Source organism: Moschus berezovskii, chromosome 23, assembly GCF_049115385.1.
Source record: "Moschus berezovskii isolate FMDL1 chromosome 23, NW_MosBer_1.0, whole genome shotgun sequence".
NCBI lineage: Eukaryota > Metazoa > Chordata > Mammalia > Artiodactyla > Moschidae > Moschus > Moschus berezovskii.
Genome location: NC_142482.1, coordinates 43,519,277 through 43,540,691, shown reverse-complemented (window position 1 = coordinate 43,540,691; position 21,415 = coordinate 43,519,277). Strand labels below are relative to the sequence as shown.

The 21,415-nt window shown below is 41.2% G+C and overlaps 1 protein-coding gene across 5 annotated transcripts in view; it reads left to right on the top strand.

Annotated features, from left to right (window-relative positions):
• CARMIL1 (capping protein regulator and myosin 1 linker 1) overlaps positions 1-19,571 on the top strand; it is a 313,940-nt gene extending 294,369 nt beyond the window's left edge. For 2 of the 5 annotated variants that reach the window (XM_055407124.2, XM_055407128.2), the window contains 6 exons: positions 4,421-4,856; positions 6,596-6,677; positions 8,291-8,494; positions 9,690-9,830; positions 12,261-12,410; positions 18,173-19,570. In XM_055407124.2, coding sequence (XP_055263099.2) covers positions 4,421-4,856; positions 6,596-6,677; positions 8,291-8,494; positions 9,690-9,830; positions 12,261-12,410; positions 18,173-18,309 — 1,150 coding nt within the window. In that variant the 3' untranslated portion in view covers positions 18,310-19,570. Of the gene's footprint in view, positions 1-4,420; positions 4,857-6,595; positions 6,678-8,290; positions 8,495-9,689; positions 9,831-12,260; positions 12,411-18,172 lie in introns of all 5 variants that reach the window. The other 3 variants (XM_088831520.1, XM_055407125.2, XM_055407126.2) reach the window with 3 other exon arrangements.
• Positions 19,572-21,415: the final 1,844 nt, after the last annotated feature.

Sequence of the window (21,415 nt, the reverse complement as noted above, 5' to 3'; positions counted from 1 at the left end):
AGTGGACCCTTGAACAATGTAGGTTTGAATGGCTTGGGTCCACTTATTTGTGGATTTTTTTCAATAGTAGATACTTTGGTACTACACAGGCCCTGACTGGCTGGATCTGTAGATGTGGACAAACTCGGATACTGAGGACTGACTCTGTGAATTAACTCCCTCATTATTCAGAGGTCAACTGTATTTTTAAATTCCCCATGTTTATAATTTGATATGTTTGGGAGCACATATCATTCATTGCTAAGTAGCACAGCTTTACCAGAGTCAGAACGACAACAGAATTAGTAAAGAGGCTTCAGAGTTAGCCTCTGAAAGGTTCTGTCTGAATTTTCTTATTACCAAGATGGAGTTTCCTTAGAAGTCAACCCAGTGGTACTTTTATTAACAGCTTAACTTGAAATACTCTAGCCTTTAAGCATGACTTGTACCAAGTTGTTTAATCTCAAACTAAATGCAGATCCATTCCCAAGGATTTGGGATTTGAATAAGGATTTGTGTCAGTGAAGTGTTCTTCACCTTGAGATATCAAATCCAGGAACTAATTTAAACCATCCTGATAAGTGGAGGGTGGGCAGGCCGGGCACAGGGAAGGAAAACTGGTCCATTCTATAGATTGATGTGCCTTATCTTGCCTTTGCAGGATGGTGAGGTGGGAGCAAGTTAAATTTTTATATCCATAACAATATAACTTACTGAATGTTATAAGCTTTAGGACCCAATTATTTATCTCCTTTGACACTAGCCTTGAAGCTTGCCATACTGGGGAAAATTCTATTCTCTCCTTCAAGATCCAATGTAAATATCACTTATTCTTTGAAGCTTTTCCCTGCCTCATTTCCTCTCCTCCCCAATTAACAGCCCTTTGTCTGTTGCTGACTGGACACTTTTTTCTTTTCATCTTCTGCATACATCTATTAGAGCCACATAATCCCTTGGGGTTTTTGTTTGTTTGTTTGTTCTTTTTTATATTGTGGGGAATGGATGAACATAGTCTCAATGCAAAAGATTCAGAAAGTACCAACATAAACTGAACCAAGTGGGGAAATCCTTCTTAATGATTTGCTTTCAAGTGTTTTCTTCCTGTAGAACACTGTCCTTCACAAACAAATGCCTGGGTCTGATTTCCCATTATAATTTCGTGTCTGACATAGCCCGTAGTGTATAATCTGCCCTCAGTCACTCTTGGTTGAATGAATCAAGACGATCTTGGCCTGTATCTGTATAAACAGATAATACTGTAGGCTATTCTTGCCCTAAACTTTTGATGTTGAATTAGTGGCGCGGTCTGTGCACATTCAATCCGGACCATATGTGTCGTCACTGCCAGGGGGACCTCCTCTGCCCTTAAAGTCACCTCCTCCTCCAATAAGCCCAGTGAAAGCTGGGCAAACTTTATAAGGTGTAAAACCCACTTTCTACAAAGATACTGCTTTAGGAGGATTCTCTTCATGTTCTAGTACACAAATAGAACTAGGTGCATCAATTTTCATCCAACAATGATGGAATCTATTAGAAGTTGTGATTTGTTTCATTTCTTTTTGTTCCATAAAAACAGATGGTTGTCAGTTTGCTATGCAGAGGTCCAGGCATAGGTCAAACCATCAAGTAGTATGAAGGAAGTTTGAAAATCGAAGTTCCACATGCTCCTCATAGTTTAAAATGTCAGAGGTGTTTTAAGGTGTTTTATAAAAAAGAAAGTAAAAAAAAAAAGACCTTGTTTCTTTCCCTATTCCCCAGAGCCAGTGAATTCCTATTCTTTTAGCTGTTTGTGTTTCCATATTTCATAATAACTTTTTTGTTGTTGCTATTTGTTTAATTTTCAGTTTTAAATAGTGACCATAACTGGTGGCTTCTTACTATAGAGGATGATAATGTAGCTCCTACACAGTCTGACCCTGCTGTCCACCAAACGCATGCAGGCAAACACACATACACTTCTATTTTTTCGTCTTTTTCTTACCCCTCCCTGCCTCAACTCTTTGAGATTTTCTCAGCTTCATCTTCAACCTTGAGTTTTCCATTTCCGCTATCACATTTTTCATCTTAGTTTACTATGTCATAATTGTTGGTTACATCAGTATTTCCTGTTTACTTCACTATAAGCATGTAAATACATAGCTGAGTTATACAATATGCAGTGATTATATTGCCTTTCCTTTACAACGTTTTATCTTCCCTGGAGTTAATAATTGTCCCCTTTTGCATTTGCTTAGTTTTCTGTATACCTGTCACTGACATACCGTCTAAATCCCTGGGAAGGTATGAATGTTCTCTCGATCTCCTCACGTCTCCTCGGTTTCATCTTCCTGGGCACGTACTTCACTACTGTCTGACCACCCCAGCCTGGCCTTTAGGTCTGGTCCCCTGCTGTCCTCCTGGGATCCCCACCTTGCCATCTGCTGGGGATGTCTCCTCACTCTTTCCTGTGTCTTTTGGCCTGGTCATTCTCTTCCTTCCTTCACTCTTGTTTTGGGGCAACACCTCCTCTGGTTACTTGCTGAAGAAGGAAGTGCAGGAGGTGAGTTTCTAAAACTCATATGTCATGCATTTTGGTTAATACTGTGACAGCTACAGAACTTTAGATTGGAATTCATCTTTCTTTAGAATTCTGAAAACCTGGTCCCCTTATCCTCTCACTTCTAACATTGCCCTAAGGATCCAATGTCATCTTGAGTCCTCATCCTTTGTTTGTGGCTTGTTTTTCTGCTTCTCAGAAAGTATTTGGGATCTTCTCTCTGTTCTTAGTATATTGACATCTTATGATGATATGTTCTCTGTGGGTGTTTTGATCTTGTTTTGTTAAAACCCATTTGTTAGGCAAATGAGCTATTTCAATCTGGAAATTTGTGTCCTTTGATTCTGGAATTTTTCTTGAATTATTTTTCATAATTTCTTTGCTTCCTTTTTCTCTATATTCTTTTACTTAAACTTCTATTATTCAAATTGTCTTTCTTCTCTTAATCTGCTAGTTTTTTTAAAAAAAACTGTTTCTCTTCTATTTTTTCATCTTTTTCTTACCCCTCCCGCCCTCAACTTTCTGGGAGATTTTCTCAGTCTTATCTTCCAGCCTTGAGTTTCCCATTTCCGCTATCAGATTTTTCTGTTGTTCTTGTTTCATGGAGTTCATTAACACATATACCTCCTGTATACATGGGGGATACCCAGGGACACTGAGTAACTCCCTGAAATGGCCCACAGGGCCACCTGACATGCCATCTTCAGCTAAAGACGGAAGAGAGGCAGTTGGGGATGTTGCTGTGAGCCAGACAAGCAAGGGGTGAGGTGTTTGCCCTGCTTTAAGTCCTGGTGCTTCTCTGTTGATAGATTTCTAGGGATCTAGTCATCCTGCTTCTCCTGGGATGGAGAGGAATACACCCTTACGCATGGTGATTTTCTGTATAAATGTATATTTCTCTTACAGAAGAGAAATTTCCCCTGCGTCTGCTGTTCCTTAAAAATAACCAGCCTAAAATAATCCTATGCCACAAGCATATTATGGGATGGCACATTCTGTTTCCCTTCACTGAAATCCATTTGCTTCTGGGCCTTCCCAACTAATACTTCACGCGTCAGCTTTCCCAGATTCATGAAGTCAGTTTCTACTCCTAACTGTTTTGGCTTCCAAACTATTGTTTTTGCTTTTTCTCCTCTCTGGGGCTTAGCCCATTTTTCTTTAAAAAAAAAAAAAAAAAAATTCTCCTGCTGGCATTTTCCTGGGGACTCAGAGGAGCTACATGGGTACCTTCCAGCTCTTAAGTGAAAGGCTCTCATGGTACTTCCCATTCAGCCCAAATCATTTTTCTCCCCATCGATTTCCCAGGTTTCAGAATGTTCAGAATATTCTGACAAACCTCTCCCAAAGCTCACCAGCTGCTTTTTCATGTCATTTCCTCTTTCCATGGTATTACATTTCTTTTGGTTTTGAATAGTGCTTTTTATTTTTATAATTTATTTTTACATTTAAGCAAGGATTTGGATCTTGGATCCCACTTAGGGTGGGATTTCAGCTGTTATCTAATGATTGTGGAGGGATTACAGGCGCTTAAGAGGAACTCTGGGCCTTTCCAGTGCCCTCCAAATTAAATAAGGTAGTCACCCATCTATGCCATGAGTGGAGCTACCTTTTCTAAAAGTTCTTATGAGTGGAGAGGCGCTTGACTAGAGCATTTAAACAGAAACCACCTCTGCTCTCAGTCCTCCCAGGGACACCTTCAGATTCTCATTCTTAATTTTTATGTGCCTCAGTTTCCTCACCTGTGGATATGATGATGATAGTCAACCTTCCTATTTCCAAGTCAACTTTTTAAAATGTTTCAAAATTGCTGCTATATAAGCAGCCATCTCCTTATTTCTATTCTGAGTGACTCTTGCTGAAGCTTTAATTACAGTAAACCCAACAGGATTTTCTTTTGAATCATAGGCGATGGTCAGCGAGGGGCTCAGAGTCCCACGAGCTTAGTGAAGGAGGAGATGAGAAGAAAAAACGTGACTTTCGGAAAACTGGCTTTCTCAATTTAATCAAACCCCGGACCAAACCTGAGCGGTCCTCAACAGTCTTGACAGCAGAAGAACTCTCTTCCCCCAAGGCGGGAGTCAGAAGTCCAGCTGTGGATGCCCCCAGGAAGGACACAAAGCCAGCCGAGCACAACGGCAGTGCTGATCGGATGGAGGAGATCAAAACACCCGACTCCCTAGAAGAAAGTCAAGGGGAAGACATGGGGAAGGTGGACCGGAGTGACAGCAAGGGCAGCCCACAGGGAGGGCGAAGGTACGGGGTCCAGATGATGGGCAGTGGGCTGCTGGCAGAGATGAAAGCCAAGCAGGAGATGAAAGCCAAGGCCGCTTGCTCACTGAAGGTAAGGGAGGGGATCTCTTTGACTTGGTTGCCTTTGTCATTTTTGTCTCCACACAGTCTTTATGGGCAAGACAGGTACAGGAAAACAGCCTATGAGTTAAATAAAAATCCCCAAACAAATGGCTCTTTCCTTAAGGATGCAGAAGACAGGACCTGGCCATGTTTTTCCAACAGCAGTAGGGTCACACGCTCCTGAAGAGCCTCGGCCTTGGAAGGTCGGGCAGTAGATGAAGGTCCACGTCTCACTTGCTCAGGTGCTCCTGTGCCTGTCACAGAAACACGTGACAGCTGTGCCAAGGACGTGCTCCGCTCTGGGGAAAGACTGTTGAATCCTATCCCAAGGGTCACTGGGGATAGGAGAACTGACGGAGGCAAATAAACTGACTGAAACCAGATTCTAGTTCTAACCAGGGAGATCTGTTTTTCAGTTATTTTCAGAGTTTATGTCCTTTTCCAAACCTGAAAGTTCCTTGCTAAATTCAAGGTTTAAAAGGCAAAGTATTGTTAGAATTAATTGAATACTTGACTATGGAGATATGTTGTGTTGCCATGATGACACATTTTATCATTTAAAAACTGCTGAGTACCCCCAGTGCGATGGACATGAGTTTGAGTAAGCTCCAGGAATTGGTGATGGACAGGGAAGCCTGATGTGCTGCAGTCCATGGGGTCGCAAAGAGTTGGATACAACTGAGTTGAGTGAACTGAACTGAGTACTGCGAAAGCTGACTTCATGCATGACTTATTTCTGAACCACTTTTAAAAGCATAAGTTGTGTATTTATTTTTCTTCCCTTTTTTAACCGCTGTGTTTTGCCTGCCCTCAGCTACTTGAGGGTTGTGTCCTTGTTGTGATTAATTATTAAGATTAATATATTCATTGAACTCAGGTTTTGGTGTCTGTGCAGTATATTGAGCTCTTTTATAAAACTGGGTTCTCCAACTTTATTTGAAGTATCAGAATAAAACAGTTCATCTTAATGAACTCTTGATTTTCAGAAAGTAAATGGTTATACCAGGACACAGAGGGCTTGTTTTATATTACTTCTAAAGATACTGATTATTGTTTCATTAAATCCTGCATCCCACATGATTTTACAACTCTTCACCATAGTTCTTCCACCAGCACCACCACCGTTCTCTAGCAATTTTCTATTTACGGATCCCTCCTAACTCACTCATTAGTTCTCAGAAGAGAGTTGGGATAAAACTATATTCTGTTAACAAGGGAGGCACATGTGGCCTTCACTGGCCAGAATTCTGAGTAAATACTGTGACCACATCTTTGGTGAGTCAGATGCCCAAGGAAATGTTTACATTTTAGTCTGTTTTATAGACTTTCTTTACAACAAGGAAGTGCTGTTTTGACTAATGAGCTGTTTATTTTATCACTGTTTCTATCGATGAATATAGCTGTCTTTTGGTAGAAAGATGAGAAGTGCTAGAGGGTTTTTTTCCCTTGTGCTTTGGATTTGATAAATAGATTGGCTCCAAGTGACAAAATTCTTATGGTTTAAATTGCTCAAGACATACACCAGTGATCTTAGAGCGCCATCTAGTGTTTCCTGTAGTTTTGTCTCAGCAGCAGAGCCTCAGGGAGACAGAGAAGTCAGGCACAGTCGGTGTCATGGCAGGAGAGTTAAGGAGCCATTATTTGTTGCCACTTATGATCTGCTTTGTTCCTTCTCTTGACACTTTAAATAACTATGCGCTTTTGCGGTGGGGTGCTTGCATTTTTTAGAAACTTGGGAACGGTGCTGTCTCCCAGGATTCTTCCAGCCTGGCCTTGAGCAGCGCAGAACGGTTGGATGGAAGTGGGGCTGGTAAGTCAGGCCACTGCGATCACCCCCTTAGGACAAACTATTACCTTCTGGTCCCAGGAGTCACATGTGATTAACAGCAGGAAAATAAAAATGGAGAACAAGAATGGACCTTGACTTTCCCTAGAAGACCACAGCCCTTCACCTGCCCCAGCTCCACTTAGGGGCTCATTCCCGCCACAATAGCCTAGCACCTGGACAAGGCACCTTTCCTGATTCCACAAAGGGAAGAGATTTCATTGAGAAGAACTCCTAAACTGGGGGCATTTGGGGAGGGGGAGAAAAAGAGGGGACATGGCTGATGAAATCAATTATTACTGGAGTGTAGTTGACTTAGAACACTGAGTTAGTTCCAGGTGCACACCATGGTGATTTGATATTTCTATTACAAAGTGATCATCACGGCAAGGCTAGTTACCATTTGTCACCATATGAAGTTGTTACAGTATTAGAGACTGTATTCCTTCCCCAGGCTGTACATTTCATCCCTGTGGTACACTTACTTTGTCTCTGGAAGTTTGTGCCTCTTAATCACCTTCACCCCTCTACCCCCCTACCTGTTTCCTGTATCCATGAGTCTGTTTTGCTGATGTTTTTAAAAATAAGCCATATATAATAGTATATAGCAGGGAGCCCTTTTAATTGACATGAGGGAATGCTCTTTTCTCTCAGTTTGAACATCCATGAATATTCAACATCCTTCATCCCTTTGACTTTTTAGGTGTAGTAAGAGTAAGAGACTTTAGATGGAAACTGGAGAGTAACTTGTTAATTGTGCAGAAATTACCTCATTTTGCTGTTTGACATTCTTGTGTTGAACTTTAGCATTTTCATAAGGAAAGAGTTAGACTATAACTCACGTTCAGCCAGTTTCTATTTCCCTGTTATCTGGATAAATTAAGGCAGCAGGAGATTATGCTTCTGGAGTGGTTCTCACTAAACGTGAGGTTTGGGGCGCAGTCCTCCTCTCCCAGAGCCTTCAGCCCGGCTCCAGAGTGTCGTCCAGAACAGAGGTGCCTACAGTTGGTTATACTGTACCTTGTGCCAGATCTAAGGAAGATCTCAGTGCTTCAAACGCGTTGAGACCTGCTGTTGCCCCTATGGGCATGTACCCTATTAAACATGAGGCTTGTCATCCGTGGAATAGTCAGAGGTGATCAGAAGAGCGCCATCGAGTTCACTGTTTTTCTACCAAGAATCTTAGTTTTCCACCAGCATGTTTTGATTTTGAAAACATGCTAGAATAGCATGTTTCTGTTCTAAAATATCTTTGGTTACCAGTGGGGAGGGGCTGAGAGGGAGGGGCAATACTGGGGAAGGGGATTAAGAGACACAGCCTGCCAGGTTCAAAATAAGTAAGATACAGGCTATAATGTACAGCACAGGGAATATAGCCAGTATTTTATAACTACATTATATGGAATATAGTCTATAAAAATATTGAATCCCTATGTTGTACACATGAAATAAATATTGTAAGTCAACTATACCTCTATTAAATAAAAGTAAAGTAGCTGAGAAATGATAAACAACTATAGCAGTCTCTAAAGGATTGGCTTCTTTCAACTTTGAGTTTTACAGTAAAGTGCGTTTTTTGTGCCCGTTTTTTCATTTAGTGCCTAAAGCGCATCCAGAGAACCGCTTCGCTTTGGGAACCCCAGAAAAGAATGCCAAAGCCGAGCTCAAGGCGGAAGCGGGCTCTAAGCCCCGGAGCTTTTCCAACAGGCCCACCAGCCCGAAGCCCCTCCTGCAGGCCCCCAAACCCAACCTGGCGGCGCGGCCCACCATTCCGCAGAAACCAAGAACTGCCTCGCGGCCTGGTAAGGACTGGTTTTCTCTGGTCGGGAAGTAACACTCTGACCAGGTGGCTTCCCAAGCTGGAGGGCCTGGGCCTCCACAGATGGTTTCCAGGGTGTCTGGTGAACATGACTGTGTGGGGTGGGCGGTGTGTCTGCAGGAGAGGGCCAGGAGAAACCTGCTACAGTGACTGAGGCTGAAGGGTTCCTTCATTCAGCACCCAGGTCCCCCACTCAGGGACCGTCCTTGCCCTCAGGGCTCGGGCTTGAAGGCAGGATGGAGGAAGCACCCCTGTGTGGTGATCACCCCCTGGCGGTGCTCGGTGTAGCTTTCTGCAGGCTGAGTCCAGGTACTCAGACCCTTCAGAAAGCCACAGTTTAAGGATGAGAGCCACAGTTAGGGAAAACATAAATTGCTCTGTTTTTATCCGATATCCTGTGATAGGCTTTAGAACAGGGCTGGGCAAACTATGGGCCTGTTTTTGTAAATAACATGTCAGAGGCACACAGACCCCACTGTCCAAGGATTAACTTGCTGGTGATAGAGCAGAGAAAGGGAGTGCAATTCAGTTTTTCCTTTCAATTAGAAAGAGTCGGACACGACTGAGCGACTGAACTGAACTGAAGACTGAAACAGGACAGCCTTCAGAAATAAGAGACGAGCTGTTTTGCCATCTTTTTATCTTAGCAGGTCATTTAATCTCTCCAGTTGTACAGTGTTCACAACAGTCCTTTCTGGTCCTCAAAGTCCATGATTTTAAGTTATTCTAACTGATCTCAGTAAGTATATGTAGGTACATGCACCCCCCCACTCCTGAAAGTGCAAAGCTATGTTATATACATATGGTGGCCACTGTACTGGATCTGAGAGCAGGTAAAGTCAGTGGGTTATAACCATCACTTATTTTAAGAAAATGAAATGGCCTTTGAGACAGAAGGAGTATTTAGTTCACCTACAGTCTAATTTTCAAATATCAGCTCATTGAAATTCTGAAATGGAAATTCTGTCCGCAAGGTATATTCATATCTGTAGATTTTTAACTCTTTGTAAGTTTTAATTTTTCTTTCTATTGTTTGTTACTTCACTGGGCTATGGAACTAATTTTTGGCCAGAAAAACTATGATGTTTTTTAAAAGATTATTAGTCATTTGTATTTAAAGACTAACCCAGCTTATGCTTCAGGAATCCAGTTTGATGGGTGTGTTTGTGTCTCCACAGAGGATGTCCCAGACTCTCCATCCAGTCCGGGTTCTCCTAAAGTCGCTCTTCTCCCGCCCGTCCTGAAAAAAGTTCCTTCAGACAAAGACAGAGATGGCCAGGGCAGCCCGCAGCCCAGTCCCAGGACCTTTTCCCGGGAAGGTAAGATATTTTTTCTCTGCATTAGCGCTCCCCAAGGAGAGCCATTTCTGGAGAAAGGAATTCATCTTGGTTAGAGTTTGTCAGCCAGCATCCCTTGGATTCCATTTTGGAACCAGAGCAGACTCAACATTGTTGGTGACACTGAGTCTTAAAGACTGTATACAAAGAGTAAAAGCGTAACTGAGTCACTCAGCCCAAAGGTCTTGGTAATAGTAATCTCTGGATGCTCCTGAACTGACCCCTCGTGTATTAGGAGCGCCAACAACATTGTTTTGGGACTTTTTGGCGCTACCTGTAGGTTTCTAGGTTCCACTATTTCTCAGAAGAGCTCCCCCTGGTGGTCAGCTGCTGTCACTGTGGTTCAGGAGTGGCTCACACAGGCTTGGGAGACCCGGTAGATGGTTAGGTTGCGTGGTCGTGAAGTCAGATGATCCTCAGTCTCAGAAGTGTCACTTGCATGGATGTTCTCAGAGCACTGTCACACCAGTTTGTTTCTTTTCTGTTTCTTTTACTTTGCTGGGGTGGGAGCAGAGCAAGATAATCCCAGGGCTTGAGTGCTGTCTCCCAGAATCAGATAGAATATTGTTGTCTGTGGAGGCGAGGTGTGTTTTGGCTGACCTTTGCACCCGACCTTTTCTCTCCCCACTTCTCCCATTCTGTTCAGTGTGCAGTTACGTCTGTCTGTCATAAGCCCCACCTATTAAGAAATTATCTGGAGCCATTGTTGCTTATGTCCCGATAGCTCTCAGTGTGGTTTGGGGTTGTTTGGTTTTATTTTAGATTGTTTGATGCTTTAGAATTCTTTAATCGCTCTGATTGTGACATCTTCCTACCTTTGCTCATTTTCTTTTGGGTTGAAATTAATGGAAAGTGTTTCTGAGTACTGTCTTTGTTGATTGAGAGTCTCGTAAAAAATAGCACAGCCTGCTTTCTTATCTCCATTCTGCAGATTTATTTGATGTGTACAAACTTCACTCACCTACTGGCTGTAAATTAAAGAAGGTGGGGGTTTTTGACCAAAGCTAATAAACCAGTCTGTCAAACGGAGAAACTAAAGCTATTGAATGATGGCTGACACTTACAGCATTTCACACTGGGTGATCAATAAATACAGGACTCAGTATTATAGCCACAGCCTTTGAAAGTCTTGGTCTAGAAAGAGGAATCGGTGGTGGTGTCAGGTCAGAGTGACTGCCTGCTCAAACCACACAGTCCCTTCCCTATCCTACCCTCATTTTTCCCCTTTCTGCAACTGCTGTCTTTGTGTCTTTACTTACAAGGAAGCAAAAATGTCTGAAAGAATTTTGTTGGTGAGAAATGGGAAGGCATGGAGGAGTAGTGAGGGTAAGTAGGAATGTTCATCTTGTCAAAAGCAATTGGAAATATGGACGGCTTGAAAAGAAAAGGGCTGAGGGCTGAACAAGAAATAATTGCTTAACATTTTTGAAAAACGACGTTTTCTAAGATGTCTAAGATGAGGCCCAGAGTAACCCACCAGCTTCCTGAGTAAAAGAGCATGTACCATGGAGCCTCTAGCGTTAATTAAGCGGGCAAAATACTGGATGCTACCGGCAGGTCCTCGGCTGCTTTGAGAAAGTTTGGTGGTCTTTCCCTAGGAACGTAGGAATGAATGTGTTGCTTCTCAAACATATCAGGGCTTCACAGGTAGATGCCTGATTCCCTTCCCCACACTCCCAATAGCAAATACTATGGGTGGTTCACACCCCCCATCTTTCCAGCTGAAGACTGGAGACCTATGGAAATCACTGCTTCCCCATCTGGGGGTCCAGGATAATCTCTGAGATCATTCTGATGGTGTTGCCTGAAACTGAAATTGGACTTCAAAATATACATGAGGTCTCAGAACAGTTGGTAAATGTCGGAGGCGGTAATGTTTTGATTTCAGTTTATTTTTCAGCTTGTCCACTAAGCTGGCCCAGGAATGAGAGCCGCTTGTGAGCCATCTTTTCCTTTAGAAAACTGTTCCCGTTGTCCCCATTCCTACTTTCTTGTACATTATTCATGCCGGTTACTTCATTTCCTTGTTCTGTGCCTCCCTCTGGACTAGCGTGCCCAACTCATTTCTGAATCAGGTAAACGGCTGTGCTTCTTCTGGATTATTCCATAGTGAATGTGAATTTCGTTAATCCATCTTGGAATTGAAATAGTAACGCGGGGGCCTTTCTGTTAGTTATATTTTGGGGGCAGACTCGGAGCTCACCTCATTTTGCACGACATTTCCATAATGTTGGCTGTTGAATTCTGTAGATAATGGTGTATCTGTTCAGGACCAACACTGGAGGTATCTTGAATCTTAAGTGGGGTGGGTAAGCTGATATTTAAGTTTTAATATTAATATTTTTTACTATTAATGTCAACACGTTGATGTATTTGCTACTATAAAGGGTAAAATGGATCCCTTTTCCTCAGTAGTGCAAAGAGGAGATTATTACAAAAGGCATTCAGATCATGACAGTGGCAAGCCTTCCGGTAGAGGGAAAAGACCTTCAAAACTGTACTCCACCATTGCAGAAGAGGAAGTGAATGCAATTGGGCACAGGAAGTCACAGCCAACAAATGGTTAGAGTCTTCACTTATCATCCCTCACTGTCCCAAAGCTTCTGAACTGGCACTAACAAAAGCAAACTTTGATTGAGTAACTTCTATCCTGGGACTGGGTCAGGGATTGTTCATACAATTGATTTTATTTTTTCTCTAAATGGCAGCAGGATGGTCCTTCCGTTGGGGGGCAAAAAGCATTAACTTAAAAAACTAAAAACAAAAATTCTTACGAGGAGGACCAAGTTCCTTCGGATTATGGTGACTTGTCCTTTCAAATTTTTGTGATCATGGAGGTTGATTTTTATATTTGGGGTCATGTCTCCTATTCTCTTCCTTTCTCTCTTTACTCTTCTCTTAAACTGGGATGGGGTCAGAAATTAAGAGTAACATGGTTACCTTTAGAGAATGTTGGCCAAACACCTTACCTTACACTCTTCTAGCAAAGGATACAGGTGATTAACCCTATAGGAAGAAAGGAAAAGTATCAATTTACTTTTCAACCTCTTATATTATTTTACAACAGTTACCCAATAACTGTCTTCCGTTCAACACTATACATCCTGTAAAGTTCTGTTCAGGTGAGGACAGTCCCTTTAAATCAGCTTTTATCTCCAGTGGGAAATTTTAGAATAAGTACTGCTGACTCAGAGAGGAAATGGCTTTTCTATGACTAAGTGCTCATCATCTCCATGGTTAATAACTTTTTATCAATATCATTTGAAGTCTTTTAAAGGAAGTTTTAGAATCATAAAAGAAATATTAAATATTTGATATCTGAAGCTTGTTTAAGGGATTTCTTACCTTGGAACAGGCTTTTTTTTCCCCCTCCCTGTAATACTTTATCAGATGGTAAGATATGAGGGTAGGTGGCTCCAGGGAATCAAGTGGCTGCAATCTAGCCATAATCCTACACCCCTTACCGCCTCTTCAGAAAGCATCCCAGAAGGCAGGTCAGTGGAAGTGAACTTAAAATAGGGATAATTTTCGTTTATTGAAAAAGGCTAAACCATTCTCAAACCTTTGATCTACCTTATAGCTTAGTAGCCTAGTGAGTTATGACTTCTCAGTAGGAACTGTTGTCTTTGAGGACTTTCTCTGACACAGTTAAAAACAAGAACAATGGAGCAAGCATCTACCAGTCTCCCACCAGCAACAACACTGGAGTCAGCCTTCTTGCCCAGATACTGTGAGATAAGCCATGTCCTCTGACTCACCTGGTGGCCCAGCACACACTAGCCAGGTGACAAGGTGGCGTTAAGGACATGGCCCACTGCATAAAGAAAGCAACATTCTGTTTGGGCTGGGTAGCACCTGCCCTAGAGGAAAACAACTGACTTGTTTTTTGATTTTTCAGTATTTTCAAGAAAATCTTTAATTTCAAATCATATAAATTACAATAAGACATTTTCTGAAAAACGAATTTATTTTAAATCAGAAGCTCTATATTGCCTCTTTTGATAAGGACACTCACGGTTACCTAGATATTGCTAGATTTTGGAAATTACATTTGAACTCTTGCATCAGTTAACTTATAATCATTTGTTGTTAACAAAGCACCCTTCACGCAATGTAATGTTCATTTTTCAAGAGACCACCAACAGCACTTTATATACACAACACATGGATGAAGAGCTCATCTGCCAGTACCACACTGATCATCCAGTGAGGTTTTGAGTTAGAGTGAAAATAAGATGAAGTCAGAGAAAAGCCAAATCCTAGAAAGGCAAGAAATTCTGTCTGTTTTTTGTTTTTTTTTTAATGACCTCTTTGGTTTAAAACTCTCATTGTGATGGGCTGTGTCCAATTTTGTTGGAATTCAATAGGACCATCTTGATTTGCTTTCCTGCCTAGATTTCTTGAGATATGACCAGGAACCAAAAGCATAATTTTTAGAGGAGCTTCAGTTAAAATAATCTGATGTACAATATTTTAATCTTGTTTTGTTAGTGCCGATTCCCAGCACTTGTCTTCACCCCTGAGAATTGCATAGCAGTCTGCTTTCTGAATAGTTTGGTTAACAAATGCAATTAGCAGAGCAATTCTATTAAACCACAGTGTGTAGTTTTCTTTAAGTATTTTAAGAGCACCTTTGTTTATACTGAAACAGCTTTCTTACCTTCCTAAATCATGTCTCTGTGAAACAAACAGAAGCTATTGTTCTCAAAGCATGCTGCCTATTTTTATCATGATTATTATGTTTTAATTATGTGGCTATTTTAATATTGATTTGACAGGTAAAATGCTTACTTGCTTTTCCTGGAAGTATTTGTAATTGCATTTTTCGAATTTCATATCATTTCCTCTCTACATTTAATATAAGCTGTGATGTCTTCATTAAAGTATGTCCTATTTTCTTGAAGAAAAGAGTTGGTTTTGACATTGTATGCATTGTAATGTATCCTATTTGGACAGGCCATCCTATTCTGAGAATGCTATAGTGTATCACTTGCTTCTTCCATAATTCAGCCTATAGCCAGCAAATCTTTAGTTGTGGCTAATAATCTGTAACCCAGTGCTTTGTTCCCCATTTTTCACCAGATCTGGGTTTTACTACCCCATGTGAATTCTTCGAAAGAAATTTAACAGTTCATTGACACTTTCGGTGCTTGTCAGAAAATATTTCAAAAAAACAAGGCCAACTACTGATTATTATTTTAAGGTCATCATGTTTTTCTCCTGGGAAATATGAATGTCAGTGGAGCTTAAAATAGAGAAAAGCTCAAATTTTTATATCAATCTCTAATTCTAAATTTATATGCACATTTCAGATGCTCTAAAATTAGCATATATATGTATTTCCATATATATATGCAAACTCAGATCATCTTCAGGAATGACAGATTTCACATTTGAGCCTCTCTATCAGTTATCAACACTGAAAACAGGCCATGAATATACATAGAATGTTTCTGTTGAATAAATTGCCTGTTTACTTACTCAGGTATCTTTTATAATTTTAATGGTACCTGGAATGGTAATAAATGTGTATAGACACATACAGAGAAGCTCTTGAACGTTAGTGTATGAATTGTTGCATTAAAGAAGTGTAGTAAAATAGTCTTTAAAACACTGTTATCAACTCAAGCGTTAAATCAGGCTGCCTAAGAGAAAGTTTCTCTAAATTAGTAAAAAATCTGATTTCAGAAATACTGAACCTACTTAAATATAATTGTAATTTTGTAATTACTGTCCTAATTACATGCAATCAAATAATGCTGCCTAAAGGCTGGAAAACAACTGACAAAGAGCACACCTCCTACTAAGGTTGTTTGCACTAGCGATCTGGACCAATACCAAGTTCTTTGGCTTTCAAACTCGAGTGAGTTGTGCAAACAGTTCCTTGATCTCACCATGCCTCAGTTTTCCTGTCCAAGAATGGTGCCTCACTTACGATACAGAGAAAAGGTCAGCCTGGTACTAGACCCGTTATCACATTCACAACTGTAGTTAAATCAGTGGAAGTGAACTTTTTGGAATGAGTTTTTAACTAACGTCACCACCATGGTGAACTGCATTGACAGTCCCCCAGAAGCAGCGTTATTCCTCTCAGTGGCTCTGTCAGGCAAATTAGAAGCTTTGCTTTCATGACTGGTACCAGGTTGGCTCTATGTCACCAGCTCAGAACCAGCCTGTTAACTTGCGTACACCCCTGCCCCTCCCACTCTGGCCTGGAGGACTCAGAAGCTAGTATCACTTGGATGGAGACTGAAGGACAGTCTTACTTTTTGCAGAAAGATTCCTGTGTTGGATTGGTATTCAATTTCGGTTAGTCCTGGTCCAGGGTTCCTGGCTTTTATCTGTGATAGAAACACATGTGTTAGCAGGAATTTCTCCATTTTTAGAGGGTATTCTTGATGTCATTCCATGTGACATCAATTAGACCTGGGATTCTGAGGATGTTATCAATATTGGGAAGGATGAAACTTTTTAATCTAAAAAAGCAAGCATTTGCTCTGAAGATAAACGAGCAATCTATCAGCATACTTCTTCCTTTGAATTTGTAATGTTGGAAACCTGAGTAATACTTGTTTTAGTTTTAAAATAAATAAGATTTTCTAGCCGATTTCACTAGTAATGATCTGTTTTGAGGTTAGGTTATTGCAAAGTATTTCAAGTTCAAAATACAGTAAATTTTCTTTGCTAACCCCTGTTCATAGTACACACACAGAAGTTCAGAACTTAAATATTGAGTATTACTATCAAATTACTTTGTGAGAAAGGGAAAATTATTTCTAGGAAATTACTTACCTTTTCTCCCAAAACCTGGCTTGTTAACAACTTTCAAAGGACCAAACACACTTTTTTTTTTTTTTTTACCCAAATCAAGCTAAAATAAAATATTAATGTAATACTTTGCTTTTCCCCTCCGTCTGAGAATTTGCTCAAAACTGTTGGGTAAAAAGTCAAAAGTTTTTTAAAAATTACTTTTTTATCATGAAATTTTATCCTTTTAAGAATTTTGAGTAAATTCAATGTAATTAACTAAAATTTAAATTTTTATTGTGTAGAGATCAGAATCTGGCCCTGACAGCAGGATTGGCAAGAGAAGTACTTTATTATGTTTGCATTTTGCCTATTAGGTTTCATGAGCTTTCACTTCCTAAAACAACATTCTTTAGCAGATGAAACATTTAAATAGCCAGGTCCTGGCAAGATGAGTTTTTTAGCATAATGCTAACATCAAAATGATTCAAAGCACCAAATGAATCCTCTTGGTTTTCCAGGACTGTGTTCCTGGCTGGATATTTAAACTTCTGAGTAGTGAGGTAGCTGTACTCTTTAAAGCCACACAAAGTGCATGGGGTTTGGCATTTTGAGCTTTTAAGCGATATCTCTACAATAGACTTGGTGAGTAATATTTAATAACTGTTAATAGCCACGCTGGAGTATGGCATCTGGACCTTTCCCAAGGTAAAGTAGCAGAGAAGCTATGACCTGGTTGAAAAGAACATGGATTTCGGAGAAAGGTTTACTTTAAATCCTGATTCCAAGTTTTACAGAACCTACCCAGTAGTTGTGGAGAGTAACAGTGATAAAACAGAGGATCTGGCAGGCACATCACAAAGGCTCAGTCCGGTGACTCTTCTCTCATCACTGCCTTGTAGATCCCCCATGTTCATATGTGATCAGAACAGGCAACAAACACGGCAGTTTTTTTATCTGGAAGCTGTTCCTAAAGGATTGAATAGAGGCAGCATTAATTCATTTCCACAAGACTTTATTCCATTTCCTAGAGAGTGAAACTGAGGTTTTCTGAGACACAGAAAGGCCTGACAGAGATCACTGGGGGGCCTCCTCATATCCTGTCCTTGAAGCAGGGACTGCCAACCCTAAATGGTGTGCAGAAGGCAATGGATAGAATATCTGTCCAGCAGTACCACCTCCGGGCTCTGTTTCCTGTGCTGCATGAATGGGCAGCTATGACCGAGGAGGTCCCCTGGGACAGAGTGGCTTCCGAGTGCTTCCCCTTCCTGGCCTCTCCCTGTACTCCCACCCCCACCCTCCCCTGCTGGGGTCCTCACCCTCAGATGGTCAACCACATCTATGAGAGGCTCACCCTCTCATAGACTGGGGTTTTTATGTTTTCTGTGTTGTTTTGTTGGCTTGTTTTTAATTTCTGTTTAGAATCTTGAGATGTACTTGGAAAACTGTTTCTGAGAAAGTTCATCTCAAACCTTCCCAGACTCTTCAGGGCCCCTGCCTATCTCACCCGCTTACTGCTCAGGCCACCAGCATCTCCTTGTTCATCGACTGTAACGACATTCTTCCCTTCCTTTCAGTGTCCAGGAGAAGCTGGAGCCAGCAGGCCCAGGAGTGTCAAGAGCAAAAGCAGTGGGCCTCCAGTAAAGATGGCCAGCCAGGCAGCAAATCCAGCGACTCTGGGGAAGAAGCAGAAAAAGAGTATATTTTTGTGTAATGGTCACCCGCACAGAAGTCTTATTGTGAGGGATGCTTTTTTAGCCATGAGAGAGGAACCAAGGGCAACATCTCTTTCTTCTTCTAAGCATTTGTCTCTTGGTGCTTTTTTCTCCTTTTTTCCTTGAGAACCAAAACAAATCCATTTCTCGGGAATCAAAGCACAGGTTTGATCTTTCCCAACCCTTGGCATTTGATTTCTATGCATTCCTTCGTCTGCCTTCAACGAATGCCAGCATTATCCCATGGGCCCTACTTGAATTTCTCTGAGGCAGCTAAAGGTTGCCCCGTCAGATGAGTTTGGGGAGGTAAACGAGGTAACTGGACACATACTCATGAGTAACACCATCCAGCTGACCGCGGGGTTCTGCTGCATGTACCTGTGTCAAACCTGCACTTGACTCGATAGAGCAATTTATTCTTGATGTATGCGATTGCACACTGTAATTAACAGAGCACACTAATAATTTGTATAAATTATATATATCAGATCTTGGGTATGGTTTTTACATTCTCCCATGGGGAACTTCTTCCTTCCCGATGTGGAATTGTACATTTGAATTTGGTACGGTGACCTTTGTGATACCACCAACAAGCGAGTTAAGAACCGAGTGAAAGGCCCATGGCTGATTCTACCATGCTCCCAGATTAATGTATATAGTTGATTGGAATGAGGTTTTATGAATATTCATGTTTTTTGAAAGCCTTTAATTTCTGTTCTGCATATTAGCTTTTAATGTGTGATTAAGAGAGAATACTTTGACACCTGTAAAAAATCAAAGTACTACTTTTTAAGACATTTCACAAATATTCACTTACATTACAGGCTGAGGTATTTTATTCATATGTATATTTATACCAATAAAATGATTTTACAAGTGGAATTTTTACTTTTTCCAGTGATTTTTTAGTGAGGATTGGCTTGTGGTGATGAGCTTTGTTTTCTAAAAATCCAGAATCATCACAGTTCCCAGCTAATCAAAAACCTATTACATTCTAAATAAATGCAACTTGCTGATTTCATGGCCTGCTCTTACCTTTGGGGAAAAGATGAAATTCATCAAAAGGTTATGAGAGTCCACAAGAGCCCACTCATCAGGCCAGATAATGGAGTTGGGGCTGGGGGTCCATAATCCCAAGACACTGTGAGATGAGCAGGACGGCTGCTGGGAGGGGTCTGGGAATCTTCACCAAACGAGAAGTTACAGATCATGGTTTTCCTACTGGTGCCGTGTGCAGGCCCTTAACTAAGAATGAGGCTATTGGTAATTCACACCCCATCTCAGGTATACCAAACAGGGACTCGAGAATCACCTTGTTTTAAAGATGCGTTCTTTGTATAGTTAGACTGGGCAGGCTGACCTTTCATTTTCCCTTAGTTTAGCATTGGATGGTCTGGGTCCACTTAGCACCTGCTGTTTGGCCAACGATTGGTGAGGCACGTGTCAGGTGTTGGAAAGAAGTCAATGCAATTAAACAGCCACTGAAAATTCAGGAAGAGGAAAACAGACAACTGGTTAATTAGACGGGGAGATCCACCCTGTGGCAGGAAAGATGTCACACATTTGACCCTGCCCCGTGCTGGCTCGTTTCCCTGCGTGCTCCAGCTGCTTCTGTTCACAATCCACTCTCTCTCACACTGTGTGCAAAACAGTGTTCCCAGAGAAAAGTTTGCAACTTGGAAGGGAAAATAGAGATTCATTTTATCTTTGCAAAATAAAATGTATGGAAAAATTACAACAGAAAACCACAGGAGGCAGGACAGCCCTGATTTTTCAGTGTTACACCCATCCTCAATCCCAAATGTGTGGACTTACCTGGTGGTCCAGTGGTTGAGACTCCGTGCTCCCAATGCAGAGGGCCCGGGTTCAATCTCTTGTCAAGGAACTAGATCCCACAAGCTGCAAGTATGATCTCATATACTGCAACTAAGACCCAGCACAGCCCAATTGAAAAAAAAAAAAAATCCTGAGTGGACAAATCCTAAATTGAGATGGGCATGAAAAGATCGAGCATTCTTTGCTCTGGATTAAAAGCACTGCCCCAGTGTGACTCAGCTGTAGAAACCGCGTGGTGTTCATTTTCAGCCTGTCCCTCTTTTTTCCTTCAGAGCAAGAATGTTAACCGACGCCTTCTCTAGCTTGTTGAAGGAAGCCAGTGGGAGGTCCTGGTGGAAGGTTGTAGACTGAGTCTGACCCTCATGTCCACTGTATAAGGTGCTAAGGAAATGGAGGTTTCAGACCCTCAAGGTTGTTACTACTATTTATGGGGTTCTGTTCTTCCTGCGGTACACAGTCCACTAGAAACCTGTATTCCCAACACTCAGGTCTTTAGCCCAGAACCCAACCCCTTGGCCAAACTGCTGAAGGACCAGAGTAGGAGACAAAGGAGGGAAGACAAAGGAAAACGGAAGGATGAAGAGTGTGCTTTTTTTCCTCTCTCAGATTTTGATTTTTCTTTCTCTCTCCTGAGTTTTGACTGGACAAAACAAAACTATAGAATCCATGCTATGGTCTCTTCAATAAGTGGTGCTGGGAAAACTGGACAGCTACATGTAAAAGAATGAAATTATAACACTTCCCTATAATATACACAAAAATAAACTCAAAGTGGATTAAAGACCTAGGTGCAAGCCCGAATACTATAAACTCTTAGAGAAAAACATCAGCAGAACACTGACATAAATCCAGCAAGATCTTTTTTGAGTAATGAAAACAAAACCAAACAAATGGGACCTAATTAAACTTAAAAGCTTCTGCACAGCAAAGGAAACCGTAAACAAAACCAAAAGATAACCCACAGAATGCAAGAAAATATTTGCAAACAAAGCAACCAACAAGGGATTAATCTCCAAAATCTACAAACAGCTCATTCAGCTCAATGTCAAAAAAGCGAACAACCCAATCAAAAAATGGGTGGAAGAGCTAGACATTTCTCCAAAGACATACAGATGGCCAACAAACACATGAAAAGATGCTCCCAACAACACTAATTATTAAAGAAATGCAAATCAGAACTATAAGGAGATATCACCTCACACCAGTCAGAATGGCCATCATCAAAAAATAAATGCTGGAGAGGATGTGAAGAGAAGGGAACCCTCCTAA